This window comes from Solanum lycopersicum, chromosome 2 (genome assembly GCF_036512215.1).
Source record: "Solanum lycopersicum chromosome 2, SLM_r2.1".
NCBI lineage: Eukaryota > Viridiplantae > Streptophyta > Magnoliopsida > Solanales > Solanaceae > Solanum > Solanum lycopersicum.
In genome coordinates, this window is record NC_090801.1 from 61,277,297 (window position 1) to 61,292,837 (window position 15,541).

Consider the following 15,541-nt stretch of genomic DNA (forward strand, 5'->3'; position numbering starts at 1 on the left):
TAAGTTTTGAAAACGAAAAAAAAAAAATCATAGTCAGGAGAACTTTCTCAAGTTAATCAAAGTCTAAGGCATCCCGACTCCGTAGTAGCATTCTGGAGTTGCTTATTGTTCTATGACATGAATCTTTACTCTACTTCAATTGAACCACCGCCGGTTATAATTACACTAAAGATTTATTTAATTATACTATAATAATTTTACATATACTACGAACTTAAAAAAACAGACCAAACAAGAAATCTAGATTTCTTCTTAAACTAAGATCGATAAAAATAAATACATTCCCTTAGAAAGCTCGTGTACAAGATTATATCCTGAGTGTCAACAACCAGCAAATGCTAAAAATATGAACATCCTTAAGTGTACAAAACTTCTAATGCTACCACCGGAGCTCTTTACAATTTTTTGTACTTTCAACGCCAACCGTCCCAATGTAAACTGGTCCAGCCAGCTCAACTATGATGTGTTGAAGTGCTCTCTGTACAACTTAGTTAAGGTTGAGTCTCCGCGATCTAACTCTCATGCACAAAGGAGGTGAAATATTCCAACCTATCATTCTAAGCTGTTTAATGTTCATGAGTAACTGCATCAGGAAGTGATGGAGATGAGCCAGCGCTGACTTTGCTGGGAACTGGTGTATTCATTCTTGACTGGCGTTTTGTGGGGACAAGAACGCTATCGTTCTCCAGTTTCATCATAAAGTCTTCATCCTCATCTTCATCGTCGTCTTTGAAAACAGGATGCACATAAGCATTTTGAAGGTAGCCCTTCAGATTAAGATTTGGTTCCCTTGCTTGTTCCAGAGTATCTCTCATCCTTGCTTCCTGAAATAGAGAAGAAGATAGCATTGTAGACATTTGAAGAAAAAAAAAATGGACCCTCACAAAAAAAAAAGAGAGCTCAAACTATTGTAACAGTGGAAATTTTTATTTGCAAGATGTACTTCCACACACACCTGTATCGGATATTTGGTGAAAGCTGGCTCATAACGACCTTTGCAGTACAAGTGAAATGAGATGGTCAGCACTGGAAGGGCAATCAGGAAAGGTGCTGACTGAGTAGCATGTTTTGTACTTAGCAAGCCTAGTAAAGATAACTGAGAAAAGCACAGTGCGAAAATTATACGTCCATGAACATCTGGCCAGAATGCTGCTGCACTTTCGTACTCCTGATTGTAAACATTTATAATCTGTCTCAGGAAAAGAATGCGTCAGAAAACGCTAATTGTAACATGCAACCATGTCTACATCAACAATTTCAAATCAGTAGAATTAGCATATGCAAATAGGTGACAACAAATTTTACTAGGAATTAATAGGTGCATCTCCATCAGTACAAGTACTCCATATTCCCTTTGTCTAATTTTTAAATGTGGAAAGAATTAATACTACCAGTTTGCAAATACCCCAGTCAATGAAGTGTTGCATGTGGCCTAAGAAACAACATTAAAACGACACTCCTATGAACATAACATACACTTGAACCAATGGGATTCCATGTCTGATCCAATATCAAAGCTGATGTTATCCCTAGCATGTCAACTAAGTAGAAGTAGGGCCTACATAACTACTTCAAAGGCTATCAACTTTGTACTGACACCATAATCGTTACAAGTACAATGAAGTGTCATCCGTTTCAATTTATTTGTCTTATTTTGACTTGTCACGGAGTTTAAGAAAGTAAATAAGATCTTTGAATCTTGTGGTCATAAACATAAAAATGTGTATCATCCCTCTAATCTTATGATCTTAAACATGCCATGTGGGATACTAAAATTAAAGTGTTGTCAAAACTAGAGAAGTCACCTTCTTTTTAAAAGAAACTAAAAGGAGAAAGTAAGACAAACAAATTGACACATAGGAAGTAATCAAATTTTTGCTTATTTTATCACATAGATATTTTATTCAATAAGTATCATGTTTTATTATCCTTTCATGCGAATGGTGTAACTAATTAAGAATCTATTTTGTTTTCTTGGCTTAAGTAAATCTTCTATACATCTTTTATCAGAATTTCCCGTATTTAAATTCTCAATGACCTTATTTTGCCACATTCAATTCCCCCCACATTATGTAGGTTATGAAGAAGGATGCTTTCATAGGAACTGCGACACCAATCGTTTTAGGGATTCTGCAGAAAATATAGGCATAAGAAGGAAGAGAGAAGACGAACCTGATGACGATATACTACATATGCAAGGCCAAAGAAGACCAATATGAACGGAAGCAGAAATGGTGTGACCACAGCATAGACAAGCCCCAATAAGAAATATAATTGTATCTGTGGTTCTCCTGTGTTGAAACCAACGCTTCCAGGATCCATTGCCTCTTCTCTATCTTTTTCCGTCTTAACCAAGAAAAAGTTCTTCAAGTGGTAAAATATTAGCGGCTTCAGCCTTAGGATCTCTCCAGCAATACCAGCCCAGCCGTCAACCATTATGTAGGTTATGAAGAAGGATGCTTTCATAGGAACTGCGACACCAATCGTTTTAGGGATTCTGCAGAAAATATAGGAAGTTTTATAGCAAGATGAGCCTCAAGTAAAAGGATATGGACTAGCAAGACTTGCCAAAGAATGGAAAACTTAGAATGCACCTAATAAGAATATAGGATAACACTGGCGATACAAATATAATAGCAGAATCAGCACATAAAGAACCAATCATATATTGGCTGGAACCAAAAGGGACTAGTATATTGACTAAAGATGTATTTCCTCTTATTCAAGAAGACAAGACATCATTAAATATACTACAATTAAGTTTTTCAAATATAGGACAGCTTAACAATCCTCTCAAGTGCAAAGAAAACCTTCTAGAAACTGAACAAACTTGCCAAACACAATACCAGTATCCAACATTCATACAGAAGTCCATGTAACATACTTCTAGAACTAGAAATTTAAACACTATTACAGGCATGGAACTGTGAACAGGAACGATCTCGTTAATCAGCATGGGTTTTAGGATAGTAAAAGAGCATATATACATGATTAGCATGCATGGTCTACATGACCATTTTCACATACTGGATGAGGCCATCTGTAACAAGGAAGCCTAGCCTATATGAATTGTTTCCTAGCCAATGGTGGATATAGGATTTTCACTTGGGGAGTTCAAAAAACAAAAATCTAGTTGTCAACCTCTTGAACTTGGAACCTCAAGGTGAAATTTTGAACCCCTAAATCAATAAGCCAACCTCTTGTCTTGTGTTCATAATACAAATCTATCGCTATACCTAAAAAATAAAAAAAAAAATTACTTTATATATACATTGTAATTTCATATCTACTGTTTTCTTGTAACACCCAACTTTACAAGGACTAGAAAACTGGTCCCTCAATTAAACATTTCACCAAGTCCCTAGAGGACTGAGCTTCGCAGAAACTGATATCTCAGTGATGTTATGTTTAACTCCATACGGGTGTACAAAGGCGTTGCAGTTTTACAATTCTGAATAATTTATTAGAGCAGAACTGAAAGAGTACATCTATGTGGACAATGTCAACATAAAGAAACACACTCTAACTGCATTCCCAAAATTTCCCCATTGATTCACAAGTTAAAGAAAGGCTGAGGTGAATGTAGTAATATATTTTCGTTAAAAACGTACTGGTTTGCCGACTGATTGAGAAAGGTACTTAGTTGTTCAAATGCAGCTCCTGCAATTATGTTCCCGAGGAACACATTCACGATAGTGAAGATGTAGTATTTAGACGCAGATTTCCTCTCTAGAGCTGATATGCTTAGCCAGCCCTCGAATTTGGACATCATCATCAATATAGTTGGCAGAAATATGAGAAAGATCTTCAAAGCAATCCCAGGTAGAAAACCTTGGATGAACGCCTTGATGAAAGGTCTGCATGATAAATCAGTAGAATTATTAGGCATAAAAGAGTAACCAAAAAAACCTACATTTGAGATAAGCTGGTGCATGACTGCTATGATCATGATTGGCAAAAATACCAACTCATATAACAGCCCATTCCTCAGCACAAAGACCAAAACAGAGAGGAGAAAGCAAGAAAAGAATTTGGAAGAACCACTAGCAGAGTAAATTCAGCATATATAGATAGTGTTTCGTTGCTGTGTATTACTTGTGATGTCAATTTAGCATCGCAAAGAAATCAGAAATCCATGGATCATCTCACTATGTAAAATAGAAAATAGCATTTCTAGGTTGCATACTTTTGTCAAACATCTCTTTTGTGAGTGATGACATAATGTAAAAGCGATAAAGTATCTCAAGGAATGAGATGACACAAATCATACAAAGCTAAACTAACTATGCAAAATTCACACAATTCTCCTAGCTTCAATGTCAAACAAGTTCCAGCAAGTACACACAAATATCAAACCACTAAATTTTGTTTTTGAAATTGTTCTCACGAAAAGACTTAAAATAAATGGACAAAGGTAAAAACACAAACCACTAGATTCTGTTTTTTGTTTTTTTTTGAGAAGGTAACGGTTGTATGTAGTAAGCACAAATCAGTAATGGGTTGTACTGAAACCATATATACAAGTGAGCAAACCTAAAGTGTCTAGGATAGATATAGTATCTTCTGAGTAGACCTGATTGTACCAAAAAAACAAAGACCTGATGGCACCAAAAACCATAAATACATTTTGTTTTTTGAATTACTGTCACTAGAGTCTTGAAATGAATGAACCAAGGTGTCATATCACCATCAAGGATCATGAGTATGACAAAAAACTAATGAGAGATGAGGCTGAATTCACAACAAGGGTGTAATGTGGTACTCACTCGTCAATAATAACTTTCAGAAATGGTGCTTTCTTCCTAATCCCCTCAAGGCTGGCAAGGGTTTGGACAAATGCAATCGGGATCATGAAGAAGAATGTCAGAAAAAAGAAGGCAACAGCAATGATGAGCTTCCTAATTGTCAAAGAAACATAGGGGATTGCCAGGTTATCCCAAAATACATCACGTGGCTCTGGAGCCCATTCTGTCAACCACAAGGTTGGATTTCTGGATTGCTGTGTTTGTGCACAAACAGCAGCACCCCACCGCGATTTGAAGGAGACAAATGATGCAGGCATGGTAGACTTTGGGTCTTTTTCTACCCTTTGTTTCTCTTCAGCTATCTGCAAGTAAAGTCAGACCGAGGCATTAATAGAATTAGAGCTGATTTATAGCATAACAGCAACAACATATCCAGCTAAGTGGAGTCTGGGGAGGGTGGTGTATATGCAGCCTTACCCCTACCTTGTATAGGTAGAGAGGTTGTTTCCGATAGACTTTAGTCTCAAGTAAAGCATATCAAAATCAAGTGTCGAAACAAAATACAGAAGTGAAGATAGAAACAAAAGGAGAAGTGAACAGTAACGACAGCAAATAATACAACCAAAACAAAGAAAGACAACAGCATTAACCAACAAGAACGAACTCAATGTAATTCCACTGCTGGGGTTTGAAGAGGGTAGAGCGTACGCAGACCTTACCTCTATACCTTGAGAAGGTAAAAAACAGGTGTTTCCGATAGACATGAAAAAGAAGCAGAAATAACAAGCAGAAACAACAGTAAGAAAATAGGATATTGACGCTAAAGAATCACAAGTAGTAATAGAAATCTAGATAAGAAAAAAAAGAAGAAGAAGAATATTAATACTCTTGAGAATGGAATAGAAATATGCCCGCCCTCCTATAATCTTCTACTCTAATATTCTACCTCCACACCCTCCTATTCAACAGCATCAACCAAAAACAGAAAAAAGGGACAACAGGAAAAGACAAGAAAAAGAGAATAAACCCATTTGTGAATGTGGCAATGTCAGATAAATGGTTAATCAATGTTCAGTGGTGCTGAAAGCAAGTCATTCAGTATTCTCCATCACACACTCTAAGCCTCTGATCTAAGAAGGATATGTCGATTGGAAATTTTTCAACTTATTTAGGGAGATTAAAGTTTTGGTATTTACCTCTTTTGTCAATCTTTCAATTTCAGCAATCTGATGCTCAATTGCGTCGACTTTTGCTCCAAAGCATCCAAGGAAACCAGTCTGCAAATTTTGAAAAAGAATGCACTGAAACAACTTACCTATTTAGAGGTAGACAAAACTAAGTTAACGAAGTACTAATTGAGCCTCAGAACATACTTTGCGATATTAGAAGTTAAAAATAACAATCTGTAGGATCAGGGACAAATCCATACCTTCATCATAGGCCGTTTTGATTGATCCCTAGAGTACTTAAGTTGGTAATAGTCGAGCCAATTTTGCTTACTCTTCTTCTCCTTCACCAATTTTGCCAGTTTGTTGGCATTATAAACACCCTATAGTAAAATCCAACTAAGTGAATAAAGATGAAATAGCATATCAACATAAAAAATAAAGCATATATGAAGAATTTGCATATAATAAGAAATTTTAGTCCATCATACTGAAATATTTAACATGCAGATAACTTTTCTCAGAGGATAGTAAAATCTAAGACCATCCTATCAGAGCACAAACTGACGAATAATTATCTTACAAGGGATAATAAATGCTGATAACTTCCATGAAAAGAAGCATTAGGGATGATAAAAGAACAAACTTGCAGAAAAAATTGTACATTGAAATTTCAATTACTAAATTAGATAATAGCTTTTAAGATGACTTACAAAACTTTCAGAAGGTTTCTCACAAAAAAATCCATACTGGAAGATTCATACTTCTATTCCCTACCTTTAAGTTATATTCAGATTTTTGCCCTCTTTCATGTTATGTTGTCGCATCATAACTTACTTCTAATACTCCACTTTAGTTCCTAATGTCTTTGCCAACCTCTTCGCCGGCAGAACTAGTTGTTTTCCTTGTGCTAAGCCACGAGTCCTTAATTTCTCCTACTGCAGTAATAAAATAAGCAATACTAATGAAGATTTTGACATTTGGGTGGGCTCAATGTAAGACAATTCTACATTGAGAGTCGACCTAATTGGTCGATTGCACCCATGGGTATGGCCTAATTGCCAATGAAGCGGGTTGAGAATCCTAGGCGCACATTAGGTGATTCCTACTGCAGTCTCGGTGGATAGAGTTACCAGATACCTATGGTAGGAAGCAGGTACCACATAGAATTAGTCAAGGTGTGCCCAGATGCCATATATATTAAAAATACTATTTGGTGGGATTAACTTATAAAAAGTTCACAAAAAAAAATATTCTATATTGAATTTTACTAGTGCCCCTTCCCATGGTGAACTAAAATGATTTGTTCAAGAAAGCCTATACCGAAAGTTTCTAAGTGGAAAAAAAGAAGCACAAATTGGTGTCCTCCATATCAAGATGAACACTACTGCTTACTTCTTATTTATTATATCTCAAAATGAAGAACACATAAAGAAATAAACATAACAAGCAATGAAGACTCCATATCTATGGAACTGACATATCAAACATGTTTATAGTCTCGTCTCAAAAGAGTAGCCAGTCCTGTTCCCAGCCAAGGGCTTCTGGCGAAATGATACTTGTCCATGAGAAGATATACCAACCTAAACTACACCCCCCATCCATCTACATGGTAGGGAGTATTAGAAGCTAGATAAAAGTGTGACACCGTCTAACCACTTAAGAATTTAAATGAGATGGTTGCAAAATACAATATGGATTCGAACTGTGACATGCGCCTAACCCATTCATCACGCACCGCGTCTTATCAGTTATCACTAGCCCAAAGTTTGGGGGGCTTCAACAAGGAGCATAATTTCAGAAACAAAAAATATATCACTACTTCCTCAAAACAATATGAGATACTTGTCTTTTCTATCAGTAAAACAGCATGAGATACTTGTATTCCAGCAAGTTCGAACCTGATGCATGAGATAATGATCTTGATGGTTAACCAGGAAAAAGTGCTCCACACATTCACTAACTGATTCATCAGCATCTGGCGGAACATTCCTAACAAGGACCTGTAATAATCAAATTTTAGCACAAGAAGAAATGTAGATAAAAATTGCAGTCACATTGTTCAAGATAGTAGGCATAAAAAATCCAGATGGCAATAGGAAATGAGGTATATTTATTCTACGTAAACTAGTCTATTGTTTATTCAAAACAAAAATCTAGATACTTGTAAATATTGTTCCTCAAATTAAGTTCTCAGAAGGAGCATTAATGTGTCAAAACCTAAGAATGCTACTATGATTAGCTCTCTCCAGAAAAACAAAATTACACTAGTAAAATCAATGTAAATACATATTTTGTATATGCAATCTAAGACTCAGTGAAAACCCCATTAAAATACACTTGCTCTACACTCCCTCCTAACAAATTACCCTGATGTCATCTACTCTCTAAAATAAGGAATTGACTAAGATATGAACAAAAATGCACCACAGAGCCATAATTAACACCATCAAGGTGGGCAATGGAAGTTATGACCCTCTGCTATTAAGTTTTCTTCCTACTGTTAAATCAAATGGCTAATATACATAAAAAAGTAATTGTTATCAATGAAATTGTAAAAAAAGCGCCAACATGTTTAACTCCACCTCATAATTCAAGGAGGTAAAAGTAATGTTTTGTCTTCTGAAAACTGCTTTCAAAAAGCTCAGAAGCTCTGTCCACACATTAGATAAATTGAAGTTTACACAGACATGCAGCTTGAGGGTATGTTAAATGGAAGAAAGAGGTAAAAAGAAATTAAAATTTTCAGTTCTAATTCTGTTTATGGCTATCACAATCTCTCACACGCACAAAAAAAAAATAAAAAATGGGCAAAGTAGTTCTAAATATATTGACCACTTAATTGGAGAAATTACAGACTAATTTATTGCTTCAAACTAATCAAATGCATAAAGAATTATTGCAAAGGATTTCAAGAGGAACCAATGTTTCAGTCCACCTATGGAAAGACAAGGTAAAAGATGAAGTTGTCATCTGTTCACTGCCTTCCAGAAATTCATCAGATAATTTATCCATAGATTAGCCACCAAATCACGCAAACCATGAGAAAATTAAGATTGCAAATTTCAAACACAAACAAGAAAGCAGAAACTTAGGAACTTTACTACTCTCTTAAGTTTGAACAGTTAAGGAGATATGCCTTGTCAGCTTCAATATCTGTCTATCAACTTTGGAAAAACATAATGCATTTGCAGAGAACAAATGCTTCAGTGATTAAATACATTTTCCAGAAACTAAATTTGTTAAAACACAGAAGAATTTAGATGTTCAATTTCAAAAAGTAAGTTGATACGTACTGTATATTGGTCGGGACGACGTTTTTCAGAGGCGACAAACTGCAACCTCATGGCTGCAACTTTTGCATACTCAGTTTTTAAGACATAGCAGGTCCAGAATGAGAAGGCATAAGCCATAACAATATGAGTCCAAAACCTGCAAAAATCCAGGTCAATACGAATTACAATATGGAGTTTTAAGGTAAGCAAAGGGGTATTGCCATTTTCCTAGTAGATAACTTCACTTGAATGCTAAATATGGACTTTCAAGCTGGAATCTAAAATGGGTTAACATATCTCAGAACTGGGACTCTAAATACGGACTGCAAATCCACTCAATGACTGATCCTCAAAACATGTCCAAGACAAATCTTGTTTGCAAGTTACTAGGTGGTCTCGCCAAGAAATTTGAAAAAATTTGAAGCATTAGCTGCAGAATTTTCATTCATGGCCCAAGAAGAGATCTAGTCAAGATCATGCAAAAGCAAAGCAGGCTACAAATAGCATCATGATAAAACTAAAAACAATTAATAAACAAGTAAACAAGAGGAAGACCTCAAAAGTTTTCAAGGCGTAAGACCTACATCAAAGAAGACTTAAATGTTGAAAAAACAATCTCGTAATGGCAAATCTACTGGATCAAATTCTTCAAAATTTTGAAAGATAAATCTCCAAACCTGAGAGATCCAAGCGGAACATTTGAAATGGAAAGCTTATCAATGTCACTATAAGTAAAGTCGGATTTTGTCAGAGTGCTATTTGTCCAATTTACAGGTACCAGGATAGCCCATGCAAGCAACGTTATGGGAACAAAGATTTTTAGCCTGCAGAAATCAAGAAGCAGTAATCATCACAGACCACCTAGTTTCTCTAAATAGAATGAACGCAACGAAGGCAATATGCTTTAGTAGGAATAAAGGAGCTTTTAAAGTATACAACATTGAAATTCCTATCGTGCTGATTCTTTTTCCTGTTTCTGAACCTCGATTAGATAGATGACTAATTGAATGTTAAGACACCTAAATCCCCTATTATAAGGATCATCCTCATCCATTCTTATAAGAAGTCGAAAAAGAAACTATTTGAAAAACATGACCACCTATTTATCTTGATTTTACAGTATACGCAAACAGCCAACAAAGAAGATAAGATAATCCAGTATGTTTGGTTTTTTCGGATTTTCATGTGAATCAAGAGATTGATGCAACAAGCTAAAGTATTGATGTTTCAAGTTCTACACTCCATGCTGAAAGCAGTCCCCTGGTCTGGTTATGACAGCAGATATTTGGTTTTCCATTTTATCGTCACTGTTTGAAGTCAACCCCTATTATTGATACAATCAAATGAGACCTCAAAGATCCCCAATAGAAATATAGTCAGTTACCTTCATTGTTTTTTTTTGAGTTTACAGTCACATTCACTTAAAAATAAAAAGATAAATAATGAGGAATCTTTCAAATATCAGCTCATTTTATAGGGTCTATTGTGATATTTTCATATTGAATGCACAGTGTAATCATTCTTATCCGAAATGAATCCAGTTAACTTGACAAAGCAAAATAAAAAAGGTAATTATACGATATTTTCGACATGTTAATCAACATGGTTTACCAAAGAAAAATAGTATGGTATTAAAAACATGGTTACAATTAACAATCGCAGAAATATGCCTTATCACTCCAAAAGTGATATCAATAATTAGAAAGCATACCCTAGCAAGTATATGCGCAAATAAACAGCAGAGTCCAACCCTGCATGGTCAATAAGCTCAGGTTCAGGCATTTTCAGAGCATCTGGTATCCAGTTCAGAAACCTTATATATGCTCTCCAATCAACATTAACAAATTTGGCGACGAATGCCCCAGAGTGGGTGGGACTGTGTCTCAGCCCCTTAAGATACCATTTGGGGAAATAAACTCTGTCATTGAATGGTTGGAGCCGCAAAATTGCAAATGCCACAAGAAAGATCAAGGCAGATATAATATTTATTGCTGCTGCAAGGCCTATATCTCCAAGTGTCGCCATCTAGTACCTGTAAAGACAAGGTCAATGTCCTGCTTAGATAACAAGTAAACGACAAGGAAAACATACACTTCCGGATCTTCCATCAACTCCTCCCTTCCGAAGGTTAATTAAACCACGAGACAGATGCTGCAAGTTTTAACCTCTCAAATGGGGAAACACTCACACTATGAAACACAATCGCTGATGCTTCCTTTCCACTTTTGTTATAATATAAACTTCTATTTCTATAAACCTTTGCCAAACATAATTTATAGTATCAACATCTATGGACAAAGATAAATACTTCCTTTCCACTTTTGTTATAATATGAACTTCTATTTCTATAAACCCTTGCCAAACACAATTTATAGTATCAACATCTATTGACAAAGATAAATACTTCCTTTCCACTTTTGTTATAATATGAACTTATATTTCTACATTCAGCTGCTTCTTACCAGCTTACTGTTTTAAAGCAAGTTTCAGTTGGATTACTTTGACTTATCAAAATTACCATATACTCCTAATTGATAAAAACAAATACGCAAAAATACAACTGATCATCTCTATTTCTTTTAACTCAGAGAATCTGGGGAAAATGGAAATTCGAAATACACAAATTAGAAAAGTAGAAAATCAATCGAATCAGCAACCTAAAACGGCAAAAAAAAAAAGTCCTTAACTAGCAGAATCAAATCAGAGATTAGGAAACACATGAAATCTTACACACATTCAGACACTGAAATCAAGCAAAAGTAAAACCGCAATTCATCAACAAAAACCCTTTTCAAACACAAAAAAAACTTTTTTTTAAAAAAAAAAACAGTTGCAGAAAGAAGATCATACTATTGTGAGTTGTGATTATAAATCTCTTTCCAATTACAGAGCTGCTGAGTATAACAGAGCAGCAGAGTAGCAATAGCCGATCGGAGAAGTACAATAACTTCAAAGCTCCATAAAAGCCAACAGTTGTCACTTTTTCCCCTTTCTTCTACTTTAACTAAACTCCAACCCCTAATAAACCAAAACCCCACCAAGTCACAATAACGTAATGTAGTTATTTTGGATAATATTGAGAAGAAAATGTATTCACCATAATAGGAAAATAATTCAAGAAAAGAAAGTGGCAAGTTAGTTTTTTCCAACAGAACACCACCCACCAAATCAAGAAGATATTTTTCTTGCACTGTTTTGGATAATAATGAAAACTATGCAAGAAAATTGAAGTTTTTTGCACACAAGTCCATGAACTGTGTTGGGATAGGATTGAAGATGAAAGCAAAGGTGTTTTTCAGCACAGATACTGTTAGGAGAAATGATGGTAACGTTTTTTTTTTTTTGTTTTGTTTTGACAAACGAATCGATCTCTCTTCTTCAATTGTCTAGAGCAATAAATAAAATAAAATAAACACTACTCCTATTAAATAATGGAATTAATTTTTTCTTTTTTTTTTATAATTAGAGTTTGTGAAATTGAGAAGTTTCTTTACTTTGGCTGTCGGCAAAGGGCCACATGGGTTTATAACGGCTACTTCTTTGCCGTCGTGGACCCCGTTAGCCCCTAATGTTTTGAAAATTACATAAAATGACCTCTTCTCTATTTTTGTGTAATGACTTCAATTCTACGTTGTATTATACAACTTGTATATGCTCAGCGTCTATTCGGTCGAAAGTCTATTTTTTTTGGAACTCCAACTTTAAAACGATATTGAATATGTCATTGATACAATATAAATCGCTCCTATATTTCAAAATAATAAACGAATTTTGAGGTTGATGGTATGAACGTTTTTGTTGTTGTCTATTACTCTCTTCGTTCGAAATTATTTGTCATGTTACGTTTTTTGAAAGTCAATTTGATTAATTTTTAAAGTTAAATTAGATCATATTAATTTGATATTTTAAACAAAAATATTAGATATTTTAAAACTATATGAAAAGTATTATAAATTGCAACTTTTCAAATGAAAAATTACATCTTAAAATGTTAGTCAAAGTTTTTATATTTTAATCCTAAAAACATAAACCATGACAAATAATTTCGAACGAAGAGAGTAATAATTAATTATTTAAAGTAAATTGTACATAATTATAAATTGCTTTAGAAAGATCTTCAACCTTTGATATAAATAGAATTATAATTACTTAAAACCAAAATATATTAAAAAGTAGTGATAATAGTAAATAGCATTTAACTTTTCAAATTTAATCAAAAAAGTATGTTATTTTTTATAAATTAGAAAAATAGAGATGGTATTTTCTCTAGCTATATGTGTGTCTTTTTATCATAAAATATATGGTTACATTTAGTAATTATTATTGAATTTAAGTATATATATATATATAAAAAACAATAGCAAAGAAATTTAGTTTTTCATACTATTAAAGCTGTTAACTTTGATGCTAGAAGTACAATATTTGATCTTGTTAGGTCCCTTAATGTTCTTCTCTTTGTCTTTCAGTATTTACTTTTATTCTTTTTTTCTTTTTGTTGTTTTTATACTCTACTTCATTCTTGAGAATGTAAAATTATTAGTTAAAAAACGCGAATTTTATGACAGTGTTAGAGCCTATATGCATGACCTAACTGAATAAGAAAATACTTTTTAATTGTATGTATATTTGCATAATTTTTAATATAAAATTTGAAAAATAAAAATAAGATATACATGTATTTATTATCAGATTACATGTATAATATATACTCATACCACATCAAAATAAAGATGAGATATGTATACATTTTATTTTTACAAGTTTTATTTGTAAGATCAGATGGAATATTATGTTGTTGCACATATATGGCAAATGTAGAAAATTTTTGCATGCATATGTGATATGTTTTTTTGTTGGCAAATATAGAAAAAGCTAGGCATGCATTTGTGATATGTTTTTTTTTATGATTATTTTCCATATTAACGTTTTTCTTATTAGCTTAACCGTTTTAAAATGGACTAATTAATTACCAAACAAAAACTTGAATAGTCATTACCCAATCAAGCATGCACTAAAAGTTTTAATGAATCAATGAAATTGAAAATTATTTGGAATTCCAAAGATGATCTTTAGATAAATATGAGAAATTGAACAAGTTGGTATTAATAATTGTAATTAGTTTTGTAAACAAAATAATGATAACGTGAGAGACGATATTTTTGGAGTCTTCGAAGGCGTGCCGACATGTCACAAACATTTCTATTTCTGACTCTGAGATAACGCAACCGTTTTTGTTGTTAGCAAATGTTTTTCTTATCAATAATTATAGATCTAATCCAACTCAAAAAGAGCTAGGTCATAAGAGAAGATTTGTCCAAATTCATATATAAGATATTATCTTTATCTTCAGATTGGGTCTAACTTTGATACCATGCAAAGATATGACACATGAGTCTAACTCAACCCCAAAAGCTAGCGTGATTCATGATATAAAAAAACCAAATTTACATCAGTTTTTATCATCGAAAACAACCGCAAAATTTGAGTATCGGTACTCGTGGATTCTAGTGTTGGTGAACGGTGTGGTAGTTGGTGTATTGACTATTTCTTTATTTATTTTATATATTATAAAAATAAATAAATAAACAAAAAAGAGAACCACGGTTATTTCGCGTTAATTATGTGTTGCACCCGTGGTTAGTCATAAAGAAGATGCCCAAAACGAAACGAAAAAAAAAAAAAGGTTGAAATTATTCTACCTTTTTCTCAAAAGGAAAATATTATATTCCACTATTTGGACGCGGGAATATTATGTCGACTTCCTAATTCTCTATTCCCATTACTATTATTTATGAAATCTCATAAATAAATAAAAATCTATTTTTGGCAATTGAATTTTCGCATGTTTTAATCGGAAAGGTTAAGAATAGCCATTTTGTAATCCAAATATGACTTTTGATGCTCCTTTCTATTTTATTTTAATTGACTCATATATTAGAAATAAATATTTATAAAGTAAGAATAAATTATTTTTTCTCATATAATCCTTAAAATGAAATGACTACATAAAAAATATTTTTAAAATATAAAAACGTGTTTGATCAAAATGAGTTGAGGTAACTTGTACTTGGAGAATTTTGTACTAGTCAGAACTTCTCTTAAATAAATAGTCGAAACAAATAAAAGTAAGAGAGACAAAATTTTGAAAGGTTGAAAATTAGTACTATATCATATATGGCCTAGAATTACTCCATGTGTGATTTGTTCTGTTGTTTAAGTTACTGTTTCTATTTTCGTTTTAGTTGTTTATCGTTATTTATCCATGTGGACAGATCAAGAAACGAGAGTTTCTTTTACCTACTGTATCATCAATTAATTATTTTGAAAAAATTAAAACTTTGTGAAAATTTTAAAA

At 33.5% G+C, this 15,541-nt stretch overlaps 1 protein-coding gene across 3 annotated transcripts; it reads right to left on the minus strand.

Annotated features, from left to right (window-relative positions):
• Nucleotides 1-245: 245 nt before the first annotated feature.
• LOC101245814 (calcium permeable stress-gated cation channel 1) lies at nt 246-12,683 on the minus strand. Of its 3 annotated transcripts, XM_010318267.4 has the most exons (13): nt 12,351-12,585; nt 12,037-12,204; nt 10,898-11,218; nt 9,864-10,010; nt 9,208-9,343; nt 7,813-7,914; nt 6,175-6,294; nt 5,942-6,022; nt 4,767-5,107; nt 3,612-3,857; nt 2,173-2,497; nt 956-1,189; nt 246-824 (listed from the first exon to the last, which is right to left on the minus strand). In XM_010318267.4, exons 3-13 carry the CDS (start codon nt 11,209-11,211, stop codon nt 567-569), a joined length of 2,304 nt encoding a protein of 767 aa, XP_010316569.1. In that variant the 5' UTR covers nt 11,212-11,218; nt 12,037-12,204; nt 12,351-12,585; the 3' UTR covers nt 246-566. The 3 variants fall into 3 exon arrangements, with proteins under 3 accessions (XP_010316569.1, XP_010316570.1, XP_004232686.1); XM_010318268.4 differs by lacking the exon at nt 12,037-12,204 and having other exon boundaries at nt 12,351-12,683; XM_004232638.5 differs by having other exon boundaries at nt 12,037-12,683.
• Between the last annotated feature and the right edge of the window lie 2,858 nt (nt 12,684-15,541).

What these genes read in the sequence shown, in the direction of transcription:
- LOC101245814 (XM_010318268.4), bottom strand. Translation starts at nt 11,211, where the DNA reads ATGGCGACACTTGGAGATATAGGCCTTGCAGCAGCAATAAATATTATA. An exon ending in ATCATTATCTCATGCATCAG is followed by an intron (nt 6,295 to 7,812) that starts GTTCGAACTTGC and finishes ATTTTACTATAG; the next exon opens with GGTGTTTATAATGCCAACAA. An exon ending in TTGAAAGATTGACAAAAGAG is followed by an intron (nt 5,108 to 5,941) that starts GTAAATACCAAA and finishes CTTTACTTGCAG; the next exon opens with ATAGCTGAAGAGAAACAAAG.